The 26266-nt window shown below is 39.2% G+C and overlaps 1 protein-coding gene across 9 annotated transcripts in view; it reads left to right on the top strand.

Annotated features, from left to right (window-relative positions):
* The window catches only part of ASCC1 (activating signal cointegrator 1 complex subunit 1), a 114131-nt gene that overhangs the window by 2545 nt on the left and 85320 nt on the right, over window positions 1–26266 (top strand). For all 9 annotated transcript variants that reach the window (XM_053207377.1, XM_053207375.1, XM_027062231.2 and 6 more), the window contains exons 2-5: window positions 111–255; window positions 1786–1885; window positions 7598–7695; window positions 15028–15206. In XM_053207377.1, coding sequence (XP_053063352.1) covers window positions 144–255; window positions 1786–1885; window positions 7598–7695; window positions 15028–15206 — 489 coding nt within the window. In that variant the 5' untranslated portion in view covers window positions 111–143. The remainder of the gene's footprint in view (window positions 1–110; window positions 256–1785; window positions 1886–7597; window positions 7696–15027; window positions 15207–26266) is intronic.

The following is a 26266-nucleotide window of genomic DNA, read 5'->3' as shown; positions in this document are numbered from 1 at the left end:
GGTTTTGCTTAGTGTGTACTTTGAACAGATGTCCAATTGCATAGTGGTCCATATAATAGAGGGTTTTTATTTCTGATTAAAACAAGGTAAAATGATCATTTGTTTTTCAGGATTTCACTAGAGAACTATTGGGGAAAAGTATCATGGAAGTTCTGCGCCCACAGCTTATAAGACTTGGTGGACGGATTTACAGAAAAAATCCCATCCAAGAACAGACTTATCAACATGAAGAAGAAGATGAAGACTTCTGTCAAGGTAATCCTAGTTGCTCTTGGGTCAGATTAGTACAGTGGTCTCTGAATTGTGGAAGCAGTGTTTTGTTCTGTTTTAAAGTGTTCTTTGTGAGCACTGAAATTTGAGATGTTTGGCCTCTACCTAGCTCCATTTGTGTGGATGTCTGAGGGGACTGATTAGTTTCAATTTGATGAGCCATTCTCAGTTGCAGTCCGTAAATCATGTTTCATCTCTGTGCAGAGACAAAAATGTAATAAGGGGTAATTTTAATAAACTCTTAACAGTAGCCATTAATATTCTGTGACAAAATTAATTTCCTTTATCTGTAAAGTTGTGAAGTAGTATATATAAATTGTTGAAATAAATGAAATATACATTTTATCCAGTGCCCCAAAATGTTAGCTGTTATTACTGTTATGTTGTGATTTTCCTTTTTGTAATCATATAGGCATTTCCGAATATGTGACTAATGTAACTTCATTATTACCTAGGGATGATTTTTTTTTTAAAATGTTTTTATTTATTTTTGAGAGAGAGAGAGAACTAGTGAGGGATGGGCACAGAGAGAGGGAGACACAGAATCTGAAGCAGGCTCCAGGGTCTGAGTTGTCAGCACACAGCCCAACGTGGGGCTAGAACTCACAAATTGTGAGATCATGACCTGAGCTGAAGTCGGGCACTTAACCGATTGAGCCACCCAGGTGCCCCGTAGGGATGATTTTAAGAAGTAAAATAAACAGTTGAGATGGATTATGAATATGTATATTTTTAAGTTTACTTATTTTGAGAGAAAGGGAGAGAGAGAATCCCTCAGTGCAGGGGCCCAATGCAAGGCTCGAACTCACAAACCGTGAGATCGTGACCTGAGCCGAAATCAAGACTTAGATGCTTAACCAGCTGAGGCACCCAGGCGCCCTGATTATGAATACTTCTAAGTCAATTAAATTGGGCTTGGGTTTAATGCATGAATAGGGCCTTTCATGTTCTCTGCTTCCTTTTCCTTTTGGTTTATAAACTTTTTTATCAGGCTCTAAGCCTTGGGGGTCAGTCTTCCCTTTGGTTTTCCCATTGTTTTCCTTTAGCCTTGGGGACTTGATCTCCTTTATTTGACCCTCCTTTCTCTTTTGCTGGCCTAATGGTGTAAGTTCTCCTGCTATCACTGCTATCTCATTCACTGAAGTAATTTTGTCCTCATACTAAAAACTGCTTACTTGCACATTGTAAGAGGATACTTTATGTTATGTGAATTACATCTCCATAAAAAATGGTAAAAAAGTTTTATCGTGTCTTATCTTTCTGGGAGAAAACAGTTAAATAGTGGTACGTATATACTACTTTAACAGGGTTCTAAGACTGGAAGGTTTAACATAGTCACGTGTTTTTTATTTTTCTTCCAAGAGCATATCAGGAGGAATCTGTCAGAGCAGTGCTCTGCAATATAAAGTGTTTGTACATGTGTATTTTTTTAAACCTTGAGAGTGGTTGGCAGGTGGGGAGAAGACTTCTCCGCAGAGCAGCAGCTGTGAGTGAGGTGTGATGGTTTCTCTGCAGGCTTCATGGAGTGTGCAGAAGAGCCCTGTGATGCCTACGAGGTGGTGCAGACCCAGCAAGGTTTCCGGTGTACCGTGAAGGCCCCCAGCCTGCTCTACAAGTGAGTGAGGCCCCCAGCTTCACGGGACATACTGACAGGAAATTCAGCAGGAAGATGACTCTTTCCTACACTTTTCTGCAGTGCTTGATTACTAATGACAAAACAGTTTAGTGTTTTATGTCCTAGAATTTCTAAGGACTGGTAATGGATCAGTTTCATCATTCCAAATGTATCACCAAGTCCTGTTAAGTTTTGTCTCTTAAATTTGTCTTTTGAATCTACCACTTGCCGCATCGTCTGTGAATTACTTCAGCCTACTTACTAGGCACATAATTATTGTTCTCCTCCCAATCAGTTCTTCACATTGAGAGTAGAGGCGTCTTTCTAAAAGGCAAATGTGATTACTTTATTACCTCTGCTTATATCTGCCAACATATTCCATTGAAGATGGAATTCTCTTCCATTGGAGTGATGGCCAAACTCTTGAACGTGACTTGCCAGCCCTGCATTTTCAGTCACAACTCACACCACTCTTTTTCTGGTTTTGCACTTAAGCCTAGCTAGTTTTCTTCGGTTCCTGAAGTGCGCTGTGCTCGTTCCTGCCTTAGAGCCTTGGCATATGCTGTTCCCTTTGCCTTATACTCTCTCTTCCTTACCTAGTTATATTGTTAAATTCTTTTTTCTAGGGAACCTTGCTTTGACATCTTCATCCCCACCAACCACGCTGATTACTCTACCATATGTTTTTGTAACACCCTCTACCTTTCCTTTGTAGCACTTTTCAGTTATGTATATTTATTTGCATATTATATGATGTCTTCTCCACAAGATGGGAGACTTCTGGAAGGCAGGACTGTGTCTGTTTGATTAATCTCCAGTGTTTGTCAAAGACTGATGCTTTCTTCAGGGTCATCTTTATGAATTTGCTCAGAAACTTTGTGATCACTTCACTCTGTGCTTACTTACATGATTGCCCACATTCTGTCTCCACAGTAACATGGTTAGCTTAAGTGGTTAACTGGCTTCTTTTGGACTTACATCTCTGGATATAGGCTGGTTTAGGAAGTGTGTAAATTGTTATTCTGTGTTGTACCAGGTGAATTAGGTCTGTTCAAGCTCCTCTGTGGAGGAGATCTACAAATAGGGAATCCTATTCCCTTTAAGCTCCAAGAGGCAAATCATTTCATTTTCACCAATCTTGAGAATATTCTGAAACACCTGTTAAGGATGAAATTCTTCTCTTGGCATGTGCCCAAATGGGAAACCAAATGCTAACCCTGACAGCTCATTTTCCTTTAAGGTTCCAGTGACATTTTCTTCTAAGAAACAAGATTTTAGAAAGTCATGTTCAGTTTCCTGGTGAAATCAATGTAACTGTTTTCCTTAATGTGTGTGTGTATTTGCCACCACTTAGGTGTGTAAAAATTCCTTAGATGTCTGATTCCAACTTGATCTTTTGAATTCTATATATTTTAAGTATTCATTATGTTCTAGGTGACTTGCATGTTAGATTAGTTATTAGTTCTGCTCAATTGTAATTAATAGACAGTATTTATTAGGAAGATTTTTTTTCTTATTAATAATTTCTTTAGGCTTATTTGGATCAAGGAATAAATTTCTTGACCAAATTAATTTATAATGATATCTTAATAGTAGTAACACCTGTCCATGGACTAGATGTAATTCTTTAGTTCTCTGTGTCAGGTACACATTAGAATCACCTGGAGAGCTTTTAAAACTCTCTATACTTGGGTGTACCACAGACCAATTAAACAGAGTCTCTGGGAGCTGGATTCAGGCATCATTGGTTTTTGAAGCCCCCCAGGTGATTCCAGGGCGTAGCCAAGATTGAGAACCACTTGATCTGGTTGGATTTTCTACCTTAAGGAGTCACCTTTTCACTGTGTATCTTTTTTTTTTTTTAATTTTTTTAATGTTTTATTTTTGAGGCAGAAAGTGACAGAGCATGAGCAGGGGAGGGGCAGAGAGAGAGAGAGAGAGAGAGGAGAGGGAGAGGGAGAGAGAGAGAGGAAGACACAGAATGCGAAGCAGGCTCCAGGCTCTGAGCTGTCAGCAGAGCCCGACTCGGGGCTCGAACTCACAAACCGCGAGATCATGACCTGAGCCGAAGTCGGACGCTTAACCGACTGAGCCACCCAGGCGCCCCTTCACTCTGTATTTTTTATTGTAGTGAATGTTTTAGATTCCTCATGTAAACCTCTTTTGAACCTGGCAGTAGTCTTAATTGGAAGGATGCCATTTGGGGATAGCATGGAATATACCGAGCTATGTACCAGTCACTGGGAAGCCCTTTTATATATGATCACGTTTAAGCCTTACACCAACTTTGTTGTACTTCGGTATTATTCATTCCATTTTTCTAAGTGAGGAAATAGGCTTAGAGTGGTTAGATGACTTGCCCAGGATTTGAGTCTAAAACTCCTTTAACCTCAACTACTTCCTCTCTAAAATGCCTAGGCTATTAATACTTTGAGCCAGCTACTTTTTGTGTTTTTTAAAAATATTTTTATTTTTAATTTTTATTTATTTTATTTATTTTTATGTATTTTAAAATTTAATTTTAAATTTACTTTAAATTTAAATTTTAGTTAACATACAGTGTAATATTGGTTTCAGGAGTAGAATTCAGTGATTCATAACTTTATACAATATCCAGTGCTCCCAGCATCCATCTAGCCCATCTCCCACCCACTTCCCTCCATCAACCCTCAGTTCTCTATCATTGGGAGTCTCTTATGGTTTATTTCCCTCTCTTCTCTTCCTCCCTCCTTCCCATGTGTTCATCTGTTTTGTTTCTTAAATTCCACATATGAGTGAAATCATATGGTATTTGTCTTTCTCTGACTGACTGATTTCACTTAGCATAATGCATTCTAGTTCCATGCACATCATTGCAAATGGCAAGATTTCATTCTTTATGATGACTGAGTACTATTCCATTGTGTGTGTGTGTGTGTGTGTGTGTGTGTGTATACACACACACCACATCTTCTTTATTCATCAGTCAGTGGACATTTGGGCTTTCTCCATAATTTGGCTATTGTTGATAATGCTATAAACATTGGGGTGCATGTACCCCTTTGAATGTGTTTTTGTATCCTTTCAGTAAATACCTAATAGTGTAGTTGCTGGATTATAGGGTAGTTCTATTTTTAGTTTTTTGAGGAACCTCCATACTGTTCTGCAGAGTGGCTGCACCAGTTTGCATTCCCACCAACAGTGCAAGACAGTTCCCCTTTCTCCACATCCTTGCCAACACCTGTTGTTTCTTGTGTTTTTAATTTTAGCCATTCTGACAGGTGTGAGGTGAGATAGCTCATCGTGGTTTTGATTTGTATTTGCCTGATGTTGAGTGATGTTGAGCATCTTTTCATGTGTCTGTTAGCCCTAAAGATTTTATTTATTTTATTATTATTTTTTTAATATTTATTTCTGAGAGAGAGAGAGAGAGAGAGACAGAGCACGAGTGGGGGAGGAGCAGAGAGAGAGGGAGACAGAGAATCCGAAACAGGCTCCAGGCTCTGAGCTGTCAGCACAGAGCCCGACACAGGGCTCGAACTCACAAACCACGAGATCATGACCTGAGCCAAAGCCGGACGCTCAACCGACTGAGCCACCCAGGCATCCCGTTAAAGATTTTATTTTTAAATAATGTCTACGCCCAACATGAGGCTCAAGTTCACAACCCCGAGATTAAGAGTTGCATGCTTCACCCACTGAGCCAGCCAGGTGCCCTAAGCCAGCTACTCGTTAATAGGCTTCTCTACTAGCCACATGCTAACAACAGTAGCCTGGTTGAAAGTACCCTTATTGGGGATCCTGGGTGGCTCAGTCTGTTGAGTATCTGACTCTTGATTTTGGTTCAGGTCATCATCCTGGGGTTGTGAGGTTGAGCCCCAGGTTGAGCTCTGCACTGAGCATGGAGCCTGCTTAAGATTCTCTCTCTCTCTTTCTCTCTCTCTCTCTCTCTTTCTCTCTTCCCCTCCCTCTCTTCCCCTCTGTCCCTCTCCCCTGCTCCCACACACGTGCTCTCTCTCACTCTCTCTGTCATTTAAAAAAAAAAGGTAAGTACCCCTTATTGATAAGGCATGGAAAGACTAAAGCCTGACAGAGTTGGTGGAATAGACTCTCTAGCCCAACACAGACAAACCACTGGAGAATTGTGTTTCAATCCTCTTCTAAACATTTGTTTTTTAAACCAGCTTACTACAGTGCATCTTAATGGAGATAATTGGGCTGGTTATTCCATTTAAAAACAAATGCACAGTCTTAGACCTAGTCACTCATGTGGTTGGGTACTGTAACTAAAGTCATAGAAGGTGAAATATTGTTGATGATGGGAAGTTTTTTTCTCTTTATGGTCCTGTCTTTGCATCTTCAGTGCTTTATAGACTCTGAAACTTTTCTCCAGGGATCCAGTAGTCTCTTTACTTTTTTTTTTTTTTTTCAACATTTACTTATTTTTGGGACAGAGAGAGACAGAGCATGAACAGGGGAGGGGCAGAGAGAGAGGGAAACACAGAATCGGAAACAGGCTCCAGGCTCTGAGCCATCAGCCCAGAGCCTGACGCGGGGCTCGAACTCACCAACCGCAAGATCGTGACCTGGCTGAAGTCGGACGCTTAACCGACTGTGCCACCCAGGTGCCCCAGTAGTCTCTTTACTTTAACACATCTAATTACTCTGGGTTCCAGAAGATAACCTTGGATTGTCAGAACTATTTATTCTAGGAGGCCCAGGCAAGTAATGTAAGTGAGTCAATAGATGGTGGAATTGGAGTAGATGAAACAGTAGGGAGTGATGGGGATTGTGATAAGCTCATGTTCCATTTTTAGGGACTAGAGTAAGCTCCAGCCTATTTCCATGAGTTGTCAGATCTTCTAATTTTTCTAAAGAACCTGGAAATCTATATTTTTAGGTTAAATTTCCCCATTTTTAGGTGAAATCTCCTGAACAAAACGTGTATTGCTGAATTCAGCCTGAGGGTTACATATTTATTCTTTTTGCTTTTGAAGCTGTTCTGAATAATCTGTCCTGAATGGTGGACCCTTCTCTTTGCCAAGCTCTTTACCTTTATTTCATTTTATTATTATTTAATATTTATTTTGAGAGAGAGAGAGCGCGCGCGAGCATGCGCACATGCATGCATGAGCAGGTAAGGGGTAGAGAGAGAGGGAGAGGAAGAATTCTAAGCAGGTTCTGTGCTGTCAGTGGACAGCCCAATGTGGGGCTTGATCTCATGAACTATGAGATCATAACCTGAGCTGAAATCCAGAATCGGACGCTTAACTTACTGAGACACCCCTGTGCCCCAACCCTTATTTTATTAAGGATAATTCTTGTAGGATGAACTCATAATATAGTTAATTTGCTCTCGAAAGGACAACGTTTTCCCTAAACTGTAGACCCACTGGTTGCTGGGAGTGCCTTTTGAGACTATGCCAGCTTTCTTTTTACTGAATTGCAGACCCAGATTTTGAATCTAACTTTGAAGAGCAAATAGGTGTTGGGCGTGGTTATTTTGTTTATATGTTGAACTGACTCTAGGGCGTTATTTTGCCAATTGGTGTATTGCAGCACATTCTATAAAGCTATATGACTTGTAATTTCCTCTACAAATATTGAGCCTTTACTGATGCACTTTTCTATAAGGGAGTATCTCTGGCTACATATGATTTAAATATGTAATTTTTTATTCTGATGCATTTGACTTACTATCCTTCCATTAATTAAATTTTCTCTATATTATAGGCATATAGTTGGAAAGAGAGGGGACACTAGGAAGAAACTAGAAGTGGAAACCAAAACTTCTATTAGCATTCCTAAGCCTGGACAAGAAGGAGAAATTGGTGAGACTTGGTATATGTGTGATGTTTGCAATCACTTTTGGGTGATTTTGGGTGGGAATAAACACCCAACAGAGGTGTTTAGTGACTATATTCTTTGTGTGTGTGTGTGTGTGTGTGTGTGTGTGTGTGTGTGTATCTCCATGGGCAGAATTGAATAGTGACTGTATTCTTTTTGGGGTTCTTTGGCCTTTTTATGATACATTAATTGGGCTTTTTATAAATAATCAGTATCAGTCTCCCGATGAGGGAAGATCTAGTAGTTACACACCTTTATCTTGATTGAGTACCTGGGCCTTCACTTTATACTTTACCATGCACTGATGTTATAAAGCTTCCAGATTTTGTTGTGTAATAGGAGAATTCTTCTATGCTTTCCTAGCTTGAAATGGAGTTTGTGAATTGTTTAAAGTTAGAATTCGAGGAAAACCAGTGAGGTCAGCAAATCTGAAATCAAGTTCAGCCCTTTTCAAAGGTGTTGTCTTGTTTTTACCTTGCTTTGTAGACTGGGAAGGATATTATAAAAGCAATGATTAAAATAACAACCTGATTCAAGTAACTGCTCAAGTGAGGAAAAATAGTTGAGTATAAATCAATTCAGAAAGTGTCTGTACTAAGCATCAGTGTGAACCAAGGGCACAGGCTTGCGTGGTAAAATGGCTTTGAGTGAAGGGCACTCACTGTAGGGACAACATTTTACAAAACTCATTCCAAAATGATAGGACTTTTTCAAAGTCCAATAAGCATAGCAGCCACCAATAATACATCTTTTATAAATACCCATGGGTTTTATTAAGTCTTAGGAGAAAAAAATTACTAGTTTTCTTCTCATTTTGTAAGCATAATCATCATGACAGATAAGATGCAGTTGACTGTAGAGCTGTGCTGTCCAGAAGGACTTTCTGCAATGATGGGAATGTTCTATACCTGCATTGTCCAGTACAGGAGCCACTAGCATGTGTGACTTTGAGTGCTTGAGATGTGGCTGGTATGACTGAGGAACTGAATTTTTAACTTCACTTAATTCTAATTCATTTAACTTTTAATTTAACTGGGTGCATGTGGGCTCCTGTATCGGACAGCAGAATGCTAGAGTTTTTCTCAGTCCTTTGGTAACATCAGCAGGTGTTAACATAGGAACTCTAATGACATTTTTGAAGAACTTTCATTAAAATAAATATTCAGCTCATTAGAATTACAGATGGAAAAATCCAGGTCTTTCCTTAAGTATTAAAGTTCAAGCTGCAAATACTGAAGTAATTTTATAATTGCAGTAAAGGTTATTTCTTTAAAAAAAATTTTTTTAATGTTTATTTTTAAGAGAGAGAGAGAGCGTGAGCAGGATGACTGGGGGAAGGGCAGAGAGAGAAGGAGACACAGAATTCAAAGCAGGCTCTGGGCTCTGAGCTGTCAGCACAGAGCCCGATGCGGGGCTCAAACCCACCAACTGTGAGATCATGACCTGAGCTAAAGTCAGATGCTTAACCGACTGAGCCACTCAGGTGCCCCAAGGTTATTTCTTTATCTGTTTTTTTCCTGACTGTAGATTAATACAGGCTTTCAAAAGAACAAAAGCTTATAGAAATTATATATATGTGTAAAGGGAAATGTTTAAAAAAAAGTATAAAGGGAAATGTCTTGTAATATGAACCTTAGACATAATCACTGTTAACAGTTGAATATATTTCTCATTTTTTCTATCTGTATAGTAGCTATAACAACTTTTATTGCAGTAAAAATTATAACATGGTATAAATGTGGAGTTCTTAGGCATTTTAAGATGCTGGAGTCATTCCAAAACTTATCCAGAAAAGGGTAGGCAGGTTGTAAAGATTCCATTTTGACTTAGAAAGCACAAATATTTCAGTGTGGAAACCCGTGTGTCTAATCGTTAAAAGTAAGAATTTAGTGGAACTAATTTAATTGGAAAACGAGGATAAACTGATTTATTGGTCTTGTAGGGAAGTATAGCATACAGAAAAATCAAATTTATTGGTTAGAGTAAATTGAGTCATAATGTGAGACTAAGACAGGTTGCACTGGTGTGGTATTTGCTTTTGTTTATTCATTTTCTTTTGCCTCTCCTAAAACTAGAGAGGCTAAAGAAGGGAATGATCTAGTAGTTTTTAATTTGTCCTCTTGGCAAGGATCTGGTCGTCTAGGCTGTTTTGAAGTCTCAGGGTATCAGAAATGCTTCTTTTCTTTTTTTTTTTTTTTTAATGTTTATTTTTGGGACACCTGGGTGGGTGGCTCAGTTGCTTTAGCATCCGACTTCGGCTCAGGTCATGATCTTGCTGCTTGTGAGTTCGAGCCCCGCATTGGGCTCTGTACTGACAGCTCGGAGCCTGGAGCCTGCTTTGGATTCTGTCTTCATTTCTCTGCCCATTCCTTACTCATGCTCTGTCTCTCTCTCCCTTTCAAATGGTTTACATTATATTAAAAAAAAAAAAGGTGTTTATTTTTGGGAGAGACAGAGACTGAGCATGAGCCGGGGAGGGCAGAGAGAGAGGGAGACACAGAATCTGAAGCAGCCTCCCAGCTCTGAGCTATCAGCACAGAGCCCAATGCGGGTCTCAAACTCATGAACCATGAGATCATGACCTGAGCTAAAGGCGGACGCTTAACCAACTGAGCCACCCAGGTGCCCCTCAGAAAATGCTTTTAAAATGATACTGTCAGGGCACCTGGGTGGCTCAGTTGGTTGAGCATCCAATTCTTGATGTTGATTTTGGCCCACGTCATGATCATGATCCCAGGGTCATGGGATTGAGCCCTGTGTCGGGCTCCATGCTGAGTGTAGAGGCTGCTTAATATTCTCCTCCCACTGCCCCTTTCCCCCGCTCAAACGTGTTCTCTTCTCTCTCTAAAATAAAAAAATAAAATTATATTGTTATTGTAGTTAGAGAATTGGTTTTTAAAAGTTTAATGTCTGGTTCCTGAGTGGCTCAGTCAGTTAAGTGTCTGACTTGATTTTGGCTCAGGTCATGATTTCACAGTTTCATGAGATCTGCACTGACATCCCAGATCCTGCTTGATATTCTCCCTCTCTTTCTGCCCCTCCTCTGCTCGCATTCTCTCTTGTCTTTCTCAGAAATAAATAATAAATAAAGAACTTAAAAAAAAGGTTTAATGTCAATGCCTTTAATTCTCTTTTTCCTCTGTATCCCATGTTGTAGTCACTAGACCAGCTGAATTTTGGTCTTCTCAGATATTAGTGTTTGTAGAATATTTCTAACCTCATCATATTTGATCTTTAGTCATTATTTGATCAGTTTTGAGGCTTTTTGGGAAGTCACTCTGAGCACCTTTCAGTGCCCTTTTCAGTTTACTGTGTTACAAAAATGAAAGCATCTCATTGGTCTGTCTTTTTTTTTTTTTTTAATGTTTACTTATTTTTGAGAGAGAGAATAAGTTGGCGAGGGGCAGAGAGAGACAGTGGGGGACAGAGGATCCAATGCAGGCTCTGCGCTGACACCAGAGAGCCCTACACAGGGCTCGAACTCATGAACTCAGATCATGACCTGAGCCGAAGTCAGACACTTAACTGACTGAGCTACCCAGGTACCCTGGTCTTACTTCCTACCAAACCACCTTCTTTTTTTTTTTTTTTAAGTTTTTAAATTTATTTTGAGAAAGACCATGCGTGAGCAGAGTAGGAGCAGAGGGAGTGGGAGAGAGAGAATCTCAAGCAGGCTCCACGCTTGGCACTGAGCCCAAGGTGGAGATAGCGAGATCATGACCTGAGCTGATATCAAGAGTTGGGTACTTCACCGACTGAGGCACCCAGGTGCCCCCCAAACCACCTTCTTAATAAAAAAGAATAGATTTAACATTTTGTACCAGATGTTTACAGAAGTAAAACATAAAGACGAGTTTTAAGCATCCTTTCCTTCTCCTTTTCCTTTTAATTTCTCACCAAATTTTTGGTCTCTGGCAGAGGTAATTTCTACTCTCCTTTAATTTTGTCTCTGTTTGCCTTTGAACCTCCTTTATCAGCATTTCTCTAGCACAGCATTTGAGTATCTACTACGCATGGATAGATAGATCCCTTCACTGAGCATTTGAGTCTTTTGGATTCTCCAGGTATTCTGTCTGATAATATAAATAATGTCATTAGAAAACACTGTATCTCTACTTACGTTTTTTTGGCTATTACTCCTGTCAGTTTTTTACTTAGGCAATGGTTCTCATGCTGTTAATCCATTCATTCATAATCTACCTCTTTTCCTGGATATTTCTGTCTTGTTTCTTTGTAATAAAATGGCTGTGATACTTTCATTCTTAGAAAAGGTTGTTTTTATTGAAAATTTCAAGTGCTCTAACAGAGAGTGTTAGGAAAATACATGGAATTATCTCTTTGCCTTCCGCAGTTGCTTGGAAGGACAAGCTTTGTGGTCTTTAAAGCACATAGCCCATTTTGCTGCTATTACAGTTAATACCTTAATATTTTATATCCTATTCAGAAGTCTGTCTTTAACCATTTTAATAAATAGTCTGTTGAGGGGCACCTAGGTGGCTCAGTTGGTTAACCTTTGGACTTTGGCTCAGGTCATGATCTCACAGTTCACAAGTCTGAGCCCTGCATCAGGTGAGCTTGAGCCCTGCTTTGGGCTAGCATGAGCCCCACTTCGGATGAACCCTGCTTCAAGTGAGCATGAGCCCTGCATTGGGTGAGCCCCACTTCTCTCTCTCTACCTCTCTGAGCCTGGTGGGATTCTCTCTCTTTCTCTCTCTCTCTTTCTCTCTCTCTGCCCTTGCTCACTTGCGCCCTCTCTTTCTCAAAAAATAGTCTGTTAAAATGCCAATTTTGTTCTTTGTTTTTATCTTTTGCACCTTTCCTTAGTTGCTGTTTTGAACCACGCCCTGCCAGTTCTACAACCTAGAGATTTAATCTCTGCTTACACAGAGATTGTATTATCCCTAAATGATTTTCTTTCTTTGCAGACAGTGGTCTGTGCTTTGTGGCTCCCCCACCAACTTTCATTTATACATAAAGACATAGTCTAGATCAAAGAAGGCCAGATTATACCAAAACATGGGCATTTGGTATCCATCCATATAATGTAGATAAAGATAAAGATTTTAATTTTCTGTTTTCATACTTTTTTTTAAAGTTTATTTATTGTGAGAGAGAGAGAGCGAGTGAGCTGGGGAGGGGCAGAGGGAGAGGAAGAGAGAAAATCATAAGCAGGCTCCACGCTGTCAGCACAGAGCCTGATGCGGGGCTCGATCTCATGAACCATGAGATCACAACCTGAGCCAAAATCCAGAGTTGGACGCTTAACCGGTTGAGCTACTCAGGTACCCCCTGTTTTCAGACATATATGATAGGATTATATATATGTAGTAGACTCTCCTTTGGCCTTTCACTGTAGTGAATGTCTAATAATTATTTCCACAGTATTTTTTTTAAATTGAGATAAAATTCACATGACAGAAAATTCCAGTTTTTGCTCTTAATTTTTTATATTGTTATTTAAATTTCTATGTGATGTATTCATACTTTTTTAAAATCGTGGTTAAAATATACACAACATGAAGTTTACCATTTTGACCATTTTTTTTTTACATAAACTCTACACCTAACGTGGGACTTGAACTTATGACCCCGAGATCAGGAGCTCCATGCTGTACTGAGTGAGCCAGCCAGCCCCCACTCCTGCCTTTGATAATTTTAGAGTGTTGAATATACTGACATTTAGTGCATTTACAGTGTTGTATAACCATCACCATTATCTAGTTTCAGAACATTTTTATCATCCCATACCCTCTAAGCAATTGCTCCCCGCTCCTCTCTACCTCCAGTCCTTGGCTGCCACTAATCTGCTTTCTGTCCCTCTGCATTTGTCTGTTCTGGCTATTTCTTATCAGTGGAAACATACAGTGACATTTTGTATCTGGGGTCTTCCACTTAGTGTAATGTTTTCAAGGTTCATTTATAATTTTGCATGTACCTGTACTTCATTCTCTTTTCTATGGCTGAATTATATTCCATTATATGGAGACAGGACATTTTGTTTATCCATTTATCAGTTAATGGATACCTCCATTGTTTCCACTTTTTGGTATTGTGAATAGAGCTGCTCTGAACATTTGTATACAAGTGGTTTTGAACACCTGTTTGTTTTTTTTTTAATGTTTTTTCTGGATTTTTTTCTTCTTGTATTTCATATTATTATTTTTTAAAATCTGTTGTTTTTTTTTAAAGTAAACCGTACCCACAATGTGGGGCTCCAAGTCATGACCCCAAGATCAAGAGTCGCATGCTCTATTGACTGAGTCAACCAGGCATCTCTTGTTTTTACATCTTTTGGGTTTCTATATAACAGTGGAATTGCTCATCATATGGTAATTCTCTTTTAACTTTTTTAAAAAAATGTTTATTTTTGAGAGAGAGACAGAGCATGAGTCGGGGAGGAGCAGAGAGAGGAGACACAGAATCCGAAGCAGGCTCCAGGCTCTGAGCTGTCAGCACAGAGCCGGATGCAGGGCTTGAACCCACAAGCCGTGAGATCATGACCTGAGTTGAAGTCAGATGCTTAACCAACTGAGCCACCTAGGTGTCCCTCTTTTTAACTTTTTAAAGAACTGCCGTACTCTTCTGTAGCTGTTGCACCATTTTACATTCTCACCGCAAGATATAAGGGTTGGCTGTGTAGCTTTTTAAACTCATTTTCCTACTTCATCAGGTGGTCTTAAGGGTACTCTGTTTTTGTTTTTATTTTTATTTTTTCTTTTAGAGAGAAAGAGAGTGTGAACGGGGGAGAGGGGCAGAGGGAGAGAGAGAATCTGAAGCAGGCTCTATGCAATGTGAAGCCAATGTGGGGCTCAATCCCACTCCCTAGGATCATGACCAGAGCCAAAATCAAGAGTTAGATGTTCAACTGTCTGAGCTACCCAGGTGCCCCAGGATATTCTGTTTTTAAATTTTTTTTAAGGTTTATTTATTTTTGAGAGAGAGAGACAGAATGTGAGCAGGGGAGGGGCAGAGAGAGAGGGAGACATAGAGTCTGAAGCAGGCTCCAGGCTCTGAGCTGTCAGCACAAAGCCCAACACAGGGCTAGAGCTCGTGAACTGCGAGATCATGACCTGAGCGGAAGTTGGACGCCCAAGCAACTGAGCCACTCAGACACTGCTTTGTTTTTAAACCTCATTCTGCTTTGATTGAATTCATTGGTAACTTTCCTACCCTTGATACTGTCCCTTGTTCAGAGATTATGTGCACATTCGGGACTGTTTTAGCTCTCCAGAGATGAGAGTCTCAAGGTCACTTATTTTACAAGCATCTGATGGTCATGTTAAACATCCCTCCTTTTTTTTTTTTTTTGCTTGCAGTAATCACTGGACAGCATCGAAGTGGTGTTATTTCAGCCCGAACTCGGATCGATGTTCTTTTGCTCACTTTTAGAAGAAAGCAGCCCTTCACTCACTTCCTTGCCTTTTTCCTCAATGAAGTTGAGGTTCAGGAGCGATTCCTGAAGTTCCAAGAGGAAGTACTGGAGAAGTGCTCCATGGTAAGCAACAAACAAAACAAAAGAAAAAGTTAAAAAGAAAGGGTGCAAAGATCGTTCATAATTCAAGCAGTAGAAAGGTATAAATTTCTTCTCCCACCAAAAAAGGTAACCATTTCTGATTTCTTTTGATTCTGAACTGAAAAAAAGATATAGACATATCAGCACATAAGCCTCTGTGTGTTACTGAACTATTCTTTAAAAATTTCAAGACATAAAAGGATGATTCTAAAATATATACTGTTCTGCACCTTGTGTATGGAAATATTAATGAAGTACCATTATCTGTAGATCTTCTGCCCTGGGTGGTAATGGCTTATTTGGGGTTAGTAACTAGAAGAAATTTGCATAAGAGGAATTGTCCTCTTATATAACAGTGAAATGCTTGTGACCAGGATAAGAGCAGATAATCTAGATTAGAAAACAAATTTTAAACCTCCTTTTGGATATAATTTTGGGCAATTTAAAGAAACATTGGTTTAAAAAAACTTACGAACATTAATAAATATTTTTTCTTTTTTTTTTATAATACATGTTTTTTCTAGAAAGTTTAGAAAATAAAGAAAAGATGAATAAAGTGTCACCCATAATCTCACCACTGAAAGATAATATTGTGGCACAAAAACAAATGTTTAAAAATTAGAATTTGGTTTGTGTATGATTTTATATCCTGCTTTCTTTGCAATTTTGCACTATACCATTATCATTGTTTTGTCATTGAACAAAAACCTTTACTTTTGCTTTGGAGACAGGAAGGAAATTCTAGCAGTGATGACTAAAAAACATAATTTCATTTCGATAACAGTTCAGATAACTTGATTTTTGTTTTTAATTTTTTAATGTTTATTTTTGAGAGAGAGAGACAGAGCACGAGCAGGGGAGGGGCAGAGAGAGAGGGAGACACAGAATCGGAAGCAGGCTCCAGGCTCTGAGCTGTCAGTGCAGAGCCCAACACGGGGCTCAAACTCACAAACTGTGAGATCATGACCTGAGCTGAAGTCGGATGCCCAACCAACTGAGCCACCCAGGCGCCCCCAGATAACTTGATTTTTAATGGCTGCTTTTATTATTCTATTACCTAGATATATAATAATTTATTCTATCTTTTAAAATTTCTATTTTTCATTATAAATAATGATGTTATGACTCTTCTTGCATACATTTTTCTGCGCTAGTCTAAGTAATTTCTTAGTAAATTCTTGGAAATGGAAAAGAGTCTTTGTGTGTACAATTTTTTTTTTTAATGTGTATTTACTTTTGAGAGACAGAGAACGAGTGGGGGAGGGGCAGAGAGAGACCAAGACACAGAGTCCAAAGCAGACTTCAGGCTCCGAGCTGTCAGCACAGAGCTCAACGTGGGGCTTGAACTCACGAGTGCTGAGATCATGACCTGAGCCCAAATCAGATGCCTAACTGACTGAGCTACCCAAGCACCCCTCCCCCCTTTTTTTCTTTTTTAATGTTTATTTACTTTTGAGAGAGAGAAAGAGTGAGGGTTTTGATATATATGTCTCCAAATTACCTTTAGGAAATGTTATAACACTATATGTCAAACTGTAGTTTTCTTGAGTTTCCTTTTCTCATCCTTGCCAATATTGGTGTTACCATTCTTTTAAGGTTTTTTTTTTTTTTGTAATCCAGTTGCCAAAAAATATTAGTTTATTGCTTGATTGTTCATTTATTTGATTATTGGTGAGATAAGGCTTTTTTTTAAATTTTATTTTTTAAATTTTACATCCAAATTAGTTAGCATCTAGTGCAACAATGATTTCAGGAGTAGATTCCTTTAGTGCCCCTTACCCAGTTAGCCCACCCCCCCTCCCACAACCCCTCTAGTAACCCTCAGTTTGTTCTCCATATTTATGAGTCTCTTCTGTTTTGTCCCCTCCCTGTTTTTATATGATTTTTGTTTCCCTTCCCTTATGTTCATCTGTTTTGTTTCTTAAAGTCCTCATATGAGTGAAGTCATATGATTTTTGTCTTTCTCTGACTAATTTCACTTAGCATAATAACCTCCAGTTCCATCCACGTAGTTGCAAATGGCAAGATTTCATTCTTTTTGATTGTCAAGTAATACTCCATTGTATGTATATACCACGTCTTCTTTATCCATTCATCCATCGGTGGACATTTGGGCTCTTTCCATACTTTGGCTATTGTTGATACTGCTGCTATAAACGTGGGGGTGCATGTGTCCTTTTGAAACAGCACACCTGTGTCCCTTGGATAAATGCCTAGTAGTGCAATTGCTGGGTCGTAGGGTAGTTCTGTTTTTAGTTTTTTGAGGAACCTCCATACTGTTTTCCAGAGTGGCTGCACCAGCTTGCATTCCCACCAACAATGCAAAAGAGATTCTCTTTCTCTGCATCCTCACCAACATCTGTTGCTGCCTGAGTTGTTAATGTTAGCCATTCTGACAGGTGTGAGGTGGTGTCTCATTGTGGTTTTGATTTGTATTTCCCTGATGATGAGTGATGTTGAGCATTTTTTCATGTGTCGGTTGGCTATCTGGATGTCTTCTTTGGAGAAGTGTCTCTTCAGGTCTTTTGCCCATTTCTTCACTGGATTATTTGTTTTTTGGGTGTTGAGTTTGATAAGTTCTTTATAGATTTTGGATACTAACCCTTTATCTGATATGTTGTTTGCAAATATCTTCTCCCATTCTGTCGGTTGCCTTTTAATTTTGCTGATTGTTTCCCTCACTGTGCAGAAGCTTTTTATTTTGATGAGGTCCCAGTAGTTCATTTTTGCTTTTGTTTCCCTTGCCTCCAGAGACATGTTGACTAAGAAGTTGCTGCAGGCAAGATCAAAGAGGTTTTTGCCTGCTTTCTCCTCGAGGATTTTGATGGCTTCCTGCCTTACATTTAGGTCTTTCATCCATTTTGAGTTTATTTTTGTGTATGGTGTGAGAAAGTGGTCCAGGTTCATTCTTCTGCATGTTGCTGTCTAATTTTCCCAGCACCACTTGCTGAAGAGACTGTCTTTATTCCATTGGGTATTCTTTCCTGCTTTGTCAAAGATTAGTTGGCCATACGTTTGTGAGTCCATTTCTGGGTTCTCTACTCTGTTCCATTGATCTGAGTACAGATAAGACTTTTTCATGTATTTAATTCTTGTTTCTTTATGTCTTGGCCTGTTTATCTTTGAGGGTGTTCATTTTTTTTAAATGTTTATTTGTTTATTTTTAAATGTTTATTTATTTTTGAGAGAGACTGAGTGAGCACGGGGAAGGGACAGAGAGAGAGGGAGACGGAGGATCGGAAGCTGTCTCTGCACTGACAGTAGAAAGCCTGATGCAGGGCTCAAACTCATGAACCAAGAGATCACAACCTGAGCTGAAGTCAGATGCTTAACCAACTGAGCCACCCAGGCACCCCTATTTATTTATTTGAGAGACAGAGAGGGAGCACAAGCAGGGGAGGGGCAGAGAGAGAGAGAGAGAGAGAATCCCCAGCAGGCCCCATGCTACCAGCACAGAGCCCCATGATGTGGGGCTTCATCCCATGAACTATGAGATCATGACCTGAACAGGAATCAAGAGTTGGGCACCCAACCGACTGAACCACCCAGGTGCCCCAAGAGTGTTCATTTTTTAATTTATTTGTAAGAGCTTCATATATATTAAGAGGATGAGTATTACTTCATAATTTGCGTGTAACTTTTTAGTTTATTTGGAATATATTTTGATACATAATGAGGTAAAACTCTAATTTTTTAAAATCCCTATTTAGTTAACCAGTTACCTAGAGAAGAATTTAAAAATCTTATTTTACCTTAAAAATTATAATGCAGTAAATGGGGCGCCTGGATGGCTCAGTTGGTTAAGCATCTGACTCTTTTTTTCGGCTCAGGTCATGATCTTGCAATTTCGTGGGTTCAGGCCCCACATCAGGCTGTGCGCTGACAGCATGGAACCTGCTTGAGATTCTCTTTCTCGTCCTCTCTCTCAGGCTCCACCCCCCCCCCCCCAGCCCCTTCTGGTACTGTCTCTCTCTCTCTCTCAAAATAAATAAGTAAACTTAAAAAATTTATGATGCAGTAAAATGGACTTTTTTGGGACTTGTATGGATTTTTTTAAGCTTATTTATTTGAGAGAGACAGAGACAGTGTGAGTGGAGGAGGGGCACATAGAGGGAGAGAGAGGAGAGATTCCCAAGCAGGTTCCAGGCTGCCAGCCTGGGGCCCAAACCCATGAAACAGCAAGATCATGACCTAGACTGAAACCAAGATTTGGATGCTTAGCCAGTTGAGCCACCCAGGTGCTCCAATTTTTTTTTAAATGTTTATTTATTTTGAGAGAGAGTGGGTGTGCATGCATGTGCGTGTGCACTGGGGAGGAGAGGGACAGAGAAAGAGGGAAAGAGAGAGAATCCCCAGCAGGCTCTGACAAGGGGCTTGATCTCACGTCCTTGGGATCAGAACCTGAACAGAAATCAAGAGTCGGATGCTTAACCAACTGACCTACCCAGGCAGCCTTAGATTTTTAATTAATATTTTATTTTTAAGTAATCTCTATACCCAGTATGGGGCTTGACCTCACAACCCTGAGATCAAGAGTCACATGCTCTTCTGACTGAGCCAGCCAGAAGCCTCTGGATCATACTTTTAATGTCATGTCTAAGAACTCTTTGCTTAACCCCAAATAACCAAGGTTTTCTCTTAGCATTTTTGTAATTTTGCTTATTTATATTTAGATCTATGATCGAGTTAATTTTTGTATTAGGTGTGACATTTAGGTCAAGGTTCATTTTTATGCACATGGATGTCCATGCTATGTTTTCTCAATCTTGTACTAAAGAGAGGAATAAAAGCATACGGAATGAAATAGAACAGTGGTTAGTATCTTTGGTTCTCGAAACAGATGAACCTGGATCTGATTCTGGGTTCCTTATATGTGTAGACTTTGGCAAGTGAACCTCTCCAGATTTTTACAGCTTGCTTTGGAGAATTGCAGGAAGGATTAAATGTAACATAAAGTACTCAGCACGGTGCTTGATACATAACAAGCATGTAATAAATGGTAGCTACTACTCCTATTTTATGGCTGTTTAGGTTAAAGTTATTTGTATTCCTTGGAGTATTAAGAAAAGACGAGGGCTGTCTTTAATAGCTGTGTGCAGGGTTAATGAAAATGTTCTGTGTGAAAAAGTTTTATAAGATTTCTCCTTCCCCCTATTCCTTTTATTTTTCTTTTCCCCCTTTTCCTTTCCTTTCCTTTGCTTTCTCCTATCCTATTCTATTGCTCAGCTAGGTCTTCAGTGTTAGAATATAGCAAGATATAGATACGCAGATGTAGAAGTATTAGAATCCAAGTACTTGTGTGGGACAGGGAGTAAGAATTGCTAAAATTGATAATTTTAAAAAATTTATCTTTTAATGTTCATTTAAAATGAAATTAAAAATTTTTTTAATGTTTATTTTTGAGAGAGAGTGTGTGTGACTGGGAGAGGGGCAGAGTGAGGGAGACACAGAATCCAAAGCACACTCCAGGCTCTGAGCTGTCAGCACAGCGCCTGATGCAGGGCTCTAATTCACAAACCATGAGATCATGACTTGAGCCACAGTCGGACATGTAACCGACTGAGCCACTCAGGTGCCCCTTTTTATTTGTTTTTGAGAGGTGGGGAGAAGGGGGAGCAGGGGAGGGGTAGAGAGAGAGAGAGAATCCCAAGCAGGCTCTGTGTTTTCAGAGAAGAGCCTAATGCAGGGCTCAAACTTACGAACTATGAGATCATGACTTGAGCCAAAATCAACCATCTGAGCCACTCAGATACTTCTAAATGTTTATTTTTGAGACAGAGAATGCACGTGAGCGGGAGAGGACAGAGAAGGGGACAGAGGATCTGAAGTGGGTTCTGTGCTAACAGCGGAGAGCCTGATATAGGGCTAGAATTCATGAACTGTGAGATCATGACCTGGGCCAAAGTCAAATGCTTAACCAACTGACCCACCCAAAAACCCTAAAATTGATTATTTAAGAAGGAGACTACAGCATGACATAATGTATAGAGAAGTTGAATCATTGTGTTGCATACCTAGACTAATGTAACATTGTATGTCAACTCTATTGAAATTAAAAAAAAATTATTTTTTAATTAAAAAATTTTTTTAAGTTTATTTCACAAGTAGGGGAGGGGCAGAGAGAGAGAGAGAGAGAGAATCCCAAGCAGGCTCTGAATTGTCAGTGCAGAGCCCGATTTGGGGCTTGATCCCATGAACCATGAGATCATGACCTAAACCAAAACCAAGATTTGGACGCTTAACCAACCAAGCCACCCGGTGCCCCCCAAATTTTTTTTTTAAAGGAGGCTAGGGGTGGCTGGGTGGCTCAGTTGGTTAGGTATCCAACTTCTGCTCAGGTCATGATCTTGCTGCTCATGAGTTCAAGCCCCACATCAGGCTCTGCTCTGAGCCTGGAGCCTGCTTCAGATTCTGTTTCCCTCTCTGTGACTCTCCTGCTTGCACTCTGTCTCTGTCTCTTTCTCTCTCTCTCTAAAATAAATAAGAATTAAAAATATTTTGCTTTTAATGTTTTTAATGTTTATTTTTGAAAGAGAGAGAGAAGGAGAGGGACAGAGCATGAGTGGGGGAGGGGCAGAGAGAAGACACACACACACACACAGAATCCAAAGGAGGCTCCAGGCTCTGAGCTTCAGATCCAGGCTCTGAGTTGTCAGCACAGAGCCCAACGTGGGGCTCAAACCCATGAACTGCAAGATCGTGACCTGAGCCTAAGTCAGACACTTAACTGACTGATCCTCCCAGGCACCCCTAAAAATTTTTTTTAAGGAGGCTAGAAAGGTGAGTAGATTCAGACTGGAAAATATGAGTAGACAGTGTGGAATTATATAACCCATTTTTAAGTGATTAACTGGCATTTATGTGCTTGAACAAGGGCACATTTATAAATTAAATACTATGTATGTATGCAGTATATATATGTATGTACTATATATATATATACACACATATATATATATATGTATATAGTGTGCGTATAAAATTAGTAAGCCGTCAGAATGTCTTTTTTTCCCTTTAGCATTTCATAGCAAGATGATTTCATTCTCGTTGGAGGGTGGGGTAGGAGATCAGGAACACTGAAGTTTCAGTGTGGGCTGGTAAGTTTTGAAATTATTTTACCTTATAAATACCAACTTATTGAAGCTCAGTGATTTATATTGTTTTGAAAAGTTACAAATGTTTGGTGTGCAATAAGCAGCTTGTAATAAGTAAGCCTTTTTGTCTGTGTGTGTGTGTACACTTTCTCCCTTTTCTTGTGGTTCCTGACATGGGCTGACAGGGAACAAATATTGGAGAATGATTGCTTTAATTCAACTAGAATAGGATTGGCCACTGTGGATGTCATGCTGGCCTTAATCAGGTCAGAGTACTTTCTTCCTGCTTTCAGGGAGACTCCATAGTGACATTGCTTTCTTCCTGCTTTTAAATCAGGTTCTGATAACAGCAGGGGAGTAAGTACAGCATAAAAGAGTAAATAAGTAGTAAGTGACCATTATCTACCTATTATATGAAATTTTTAGTGGTTTTCATTCTGATGTTAGAACAACAGGCTGATGGCTGTAAGAGCCTATAGGCATTTTCTAGTAGTGATCTGCACTTACTACCCTAACTTAGATGAATTTCCTTCCAGTAGGTTGTTTTGTTTTGGTTTTTTTTCCAGATTTTATTCTTAAGTAATCTCTGCATCCAGCGTGGGGCTGGAACTTAAAACCCTGAGATCAGGAGTTGGGTGTTTTACCTACTGAGCCAGGCAGGTGCCCCCCCCCCCCTTTCTGGTAGCTTTGAAGAGCACATACCTATTCATTGAGACAGAAGTTTCATGAAAGACTGGCGTTCAGTCTTGTTTTGGTTCCTCTGAAACTCATTTGATATCTCTGATCATGTCTTAGCTCCAAAATAAGAATGGGCTCAACATTCTCTTATTTTTAGGAAAAAGATACCTCTTGGTATAAAGTTGGCACATAAATTTTTTGAATTTACATATGTATTATATACATTTATTAAAATAAAATTTATCATACTTATTAAAATAAAATTTGTCATACTTGCTGTGGTTTTTTTTTTTTTTTAATGTTTGTTTATTTTGAGAGAGAACAAGAGCGAGCGAATGGGTAGGGCAGAGAGAGAGAATCCCAAGCAGGCTCTGCACTGCCCGATGCAGGGTTCAGTCTCATGAACCATGAGATCATGACCTGAGCTGAGATCAAGAGCCAGACACTCACCCAACTGAGCCACCCAAGTACCCCAGTATTCACTGTTTTGTACCCACCTTTTGATTTAACAGGATGTTCCAGGTAAATACATATAAATCTAATTAGTGTTTTCAATTACCATAAAGTATTTTATGAATGTACCCCAACTTATTTAAGCAGTCCCCCTTTAATGGAACATTAAAGGAAATTATTTCTATTAAATAATGCTATAATGAACATTTTTGTACATGCATCTTTATGTTCTTGGCTCATGATTTCTTTGGAATACATTTTGGGGTAAATTCTTAAGAAGTAGAATATGTGGGCTAAAGGAACATAAAGTTTAATTTTTTGATAGTTTTTTTTCTATGTTAGATACCAACTTCTATGTTAGATGTCAACTTTATTGAGTTATAATTTACTTATAGTGTAATGTCCCAGTTTTGACACACACATACTGCAGTGTGACAGCCATCAAAAACAAGATACAGAGGGGTGCCTGGGTGGCTCCGGCATTATGGTCCAACTTTGGCTCAGGTTATGGTCTCATTGTTCGTGGGCTCGTGCCCCATGTCGGGCTCTGTGCTGACAGCTCAGAGCCTGGAGCCTGCTTCTGATTCTGTCTTCCTCTCTCTCTGCCCCTCCCCCACTCGCACTCCTGTCTCTCTCTCAAAAATAAATAAAATATTAAAAAAAACTTTTTAAATAAATAAAAATAGACTTTAAAAGAAAATTTTTTTCTTTTTCTTTTTTTTTTTATAATTTTTTTTAATGTTTATTTATTTTTGAGAGAGAGAGAGAGAGAGAGACAGAGCACGAGCAGGGGAGGAGCAGAGAGAGAGAGAGAGACACAGAATCCAAAACAGGCCCCAGTCGCCAAGCTGTCAGCACAGAGCCCAACGCGGGGCTCAAACCCACAAACCGTGAGATCATGACCTGAGCCGAAGCCGGACGCTCAACCAACTGAGTGACCCAGGTGCCCCGTAAAAAGCAGAAATTTTTAATTTGATGGAATCCAATTTTTTTTTATGGTCTGTACTTTTTGTGTTGCCTCTGAAAAATCTCTGCCTTTTTAAGATGTCAAAGTTTTCTTTTGTAAACTACAAACTGTAAAACTGTGTTGTATGTTTTAACTTTAATGTTTAGGTCAGTAATTCATTTGAAGTTAATTTTTGTGTGTGGTGGGAGATAAGGATTCAGGTTCATTTTTTACCATATAGATGTCTAGTTCAAGTGCCATTTGTTGAAAAGACCATCCTTTTCCCATTGAATGGCCTTGCTACCTTTGTTGAAAATCAAATGATCTTTCATGTTTGAGTCTGTTTCTGGACTCTATTCTGTGTATTTATCTACATGTGTATCTTTGCACCAATGTTATACAATCTTGATTACTATAGCTTTATAAGTCTTCTGATTAGATAATATAACTTCTCCAATTTTGTTCTTTTTAAAGATTTTTTTCCATTTATAATACTTGGATTTCCATATAGATTTTACTATTTTTTAAATTAAATTTTAGTTTTTTGAGTAATCTCTACCCCCATTGTGAAGCTCGAACTCGCAACCCCAAGATCAAGAGTTGCATGCCCTACTGACTGAGCCAGCCAGATGCCCCTTGATTTTCATATAAGTTTTAGAATCATCTTGTTGATTGGTATAAAAATGCCTGCTGGGCTTTTGACTGGAATTGTGTTGAGTCTATAGATCATTTTGGGGAGAATTAATATTTTAATAGTATTGAATCTTTTAGTCAATAAACATAGTATATATTTATTGTTTAGGTCTTTTTCAGTTTCTCTTAGTAATATTTTATAGTTTTCATTGTACAGGTTGCACATACATCTTATTAAATTTTATTCCTAGTGTTTATGTTTTTGATGCTACTATAAACAAAACTGCTTTTTAATTTCATTTCCCAATTTTATGCTACTTGTATTAAAATTGTCCTAAGTTTTCCATATTTTGTGATGCTATTGGAAATGGTATCTTTTAATTTCGGTTGCACTTGTGTATTATTACTGTATAGAAATATAGTTGAGGGGCACCTGGGTGGCTCAGTTGGTTGAGCGTCACACTGTAGTTCAGGTCACGATCTCATGGTTTATGAATTCAAGCCCCACATCGGTTCGCTGCTGTCAGGGCAGAGACTGTTTCAGATCCTCTGTCCCCCTCTTTCTTTACCTCTTCCTGCTGGCATACTGTCTCTCAAAAATAAATAAACAGTTAAAAGAAAAAGAAATACAGCTGATTTTTGTATGTTAGACTGTGTATGTATCCTGTGGCCTTGCTAAATTCATCTATCAATTCTTGTAATCGTGTATTAGTTTGCTAGGGCTTCTCTTACAAAATACCACACACTGGATAGCTTACACAATACAAATTTATTTTTTCACAGTGGAAACTGGAAGTCTGAGATCAAGGTATTAAAAAGGCTGGTTTTTTCTTCTTCTTCTTCTTCTGTTTTTTTTCCCTAAAGTTTATTTATTATTTATTTTGGGAGAGAGAGAAAGAGATGCGGAGCTTGACCTCACAAACCAACAGATCATGACTTGATCCAAAGTCAGACACTTTAGAGACAGAGCCAACCAGGTGCCCCAGGGCTGGTTTCTTATAAGGCTTCTCTACTTGGCTTGTAGATGGCTGTTTTCTTTTGATGTTTTCACATGGTCTTCACTGTGTGTTTGTGCCCTAGTCTCCTCTTTTTATAAGAACACCATCATATTGGATTAGGGCATACCTGTATGACCTCATTTTACCTTAATTACCTTTTTAAAGGCCGTAGTTACAAGTATAGTCACATTATGAGTTACTGGGAATTAGGACTTCAACATTGTGAATTTTAGGGGGACA

Source organism: Acinonyx jubatus, chromosome D2, assembly GCF_027475565.1.
Source record: "Acinonyx jubatus isolate Ajub_Pintada_27869175 chromosome D2, VMU_Ajub_asm_v1.0, whole genome shotgun sequence".
Lineage (NCBI taxonomy): Eukaryota > Metazoa > Chordata > Mammalia > Carnivora > Felidae > Acinonyx > Acinonyx jubatus.
Note: the sequence above shows the minus strand (reverse complement) of the source record. Positions and strands in the feature narration are given on the sequence as shown.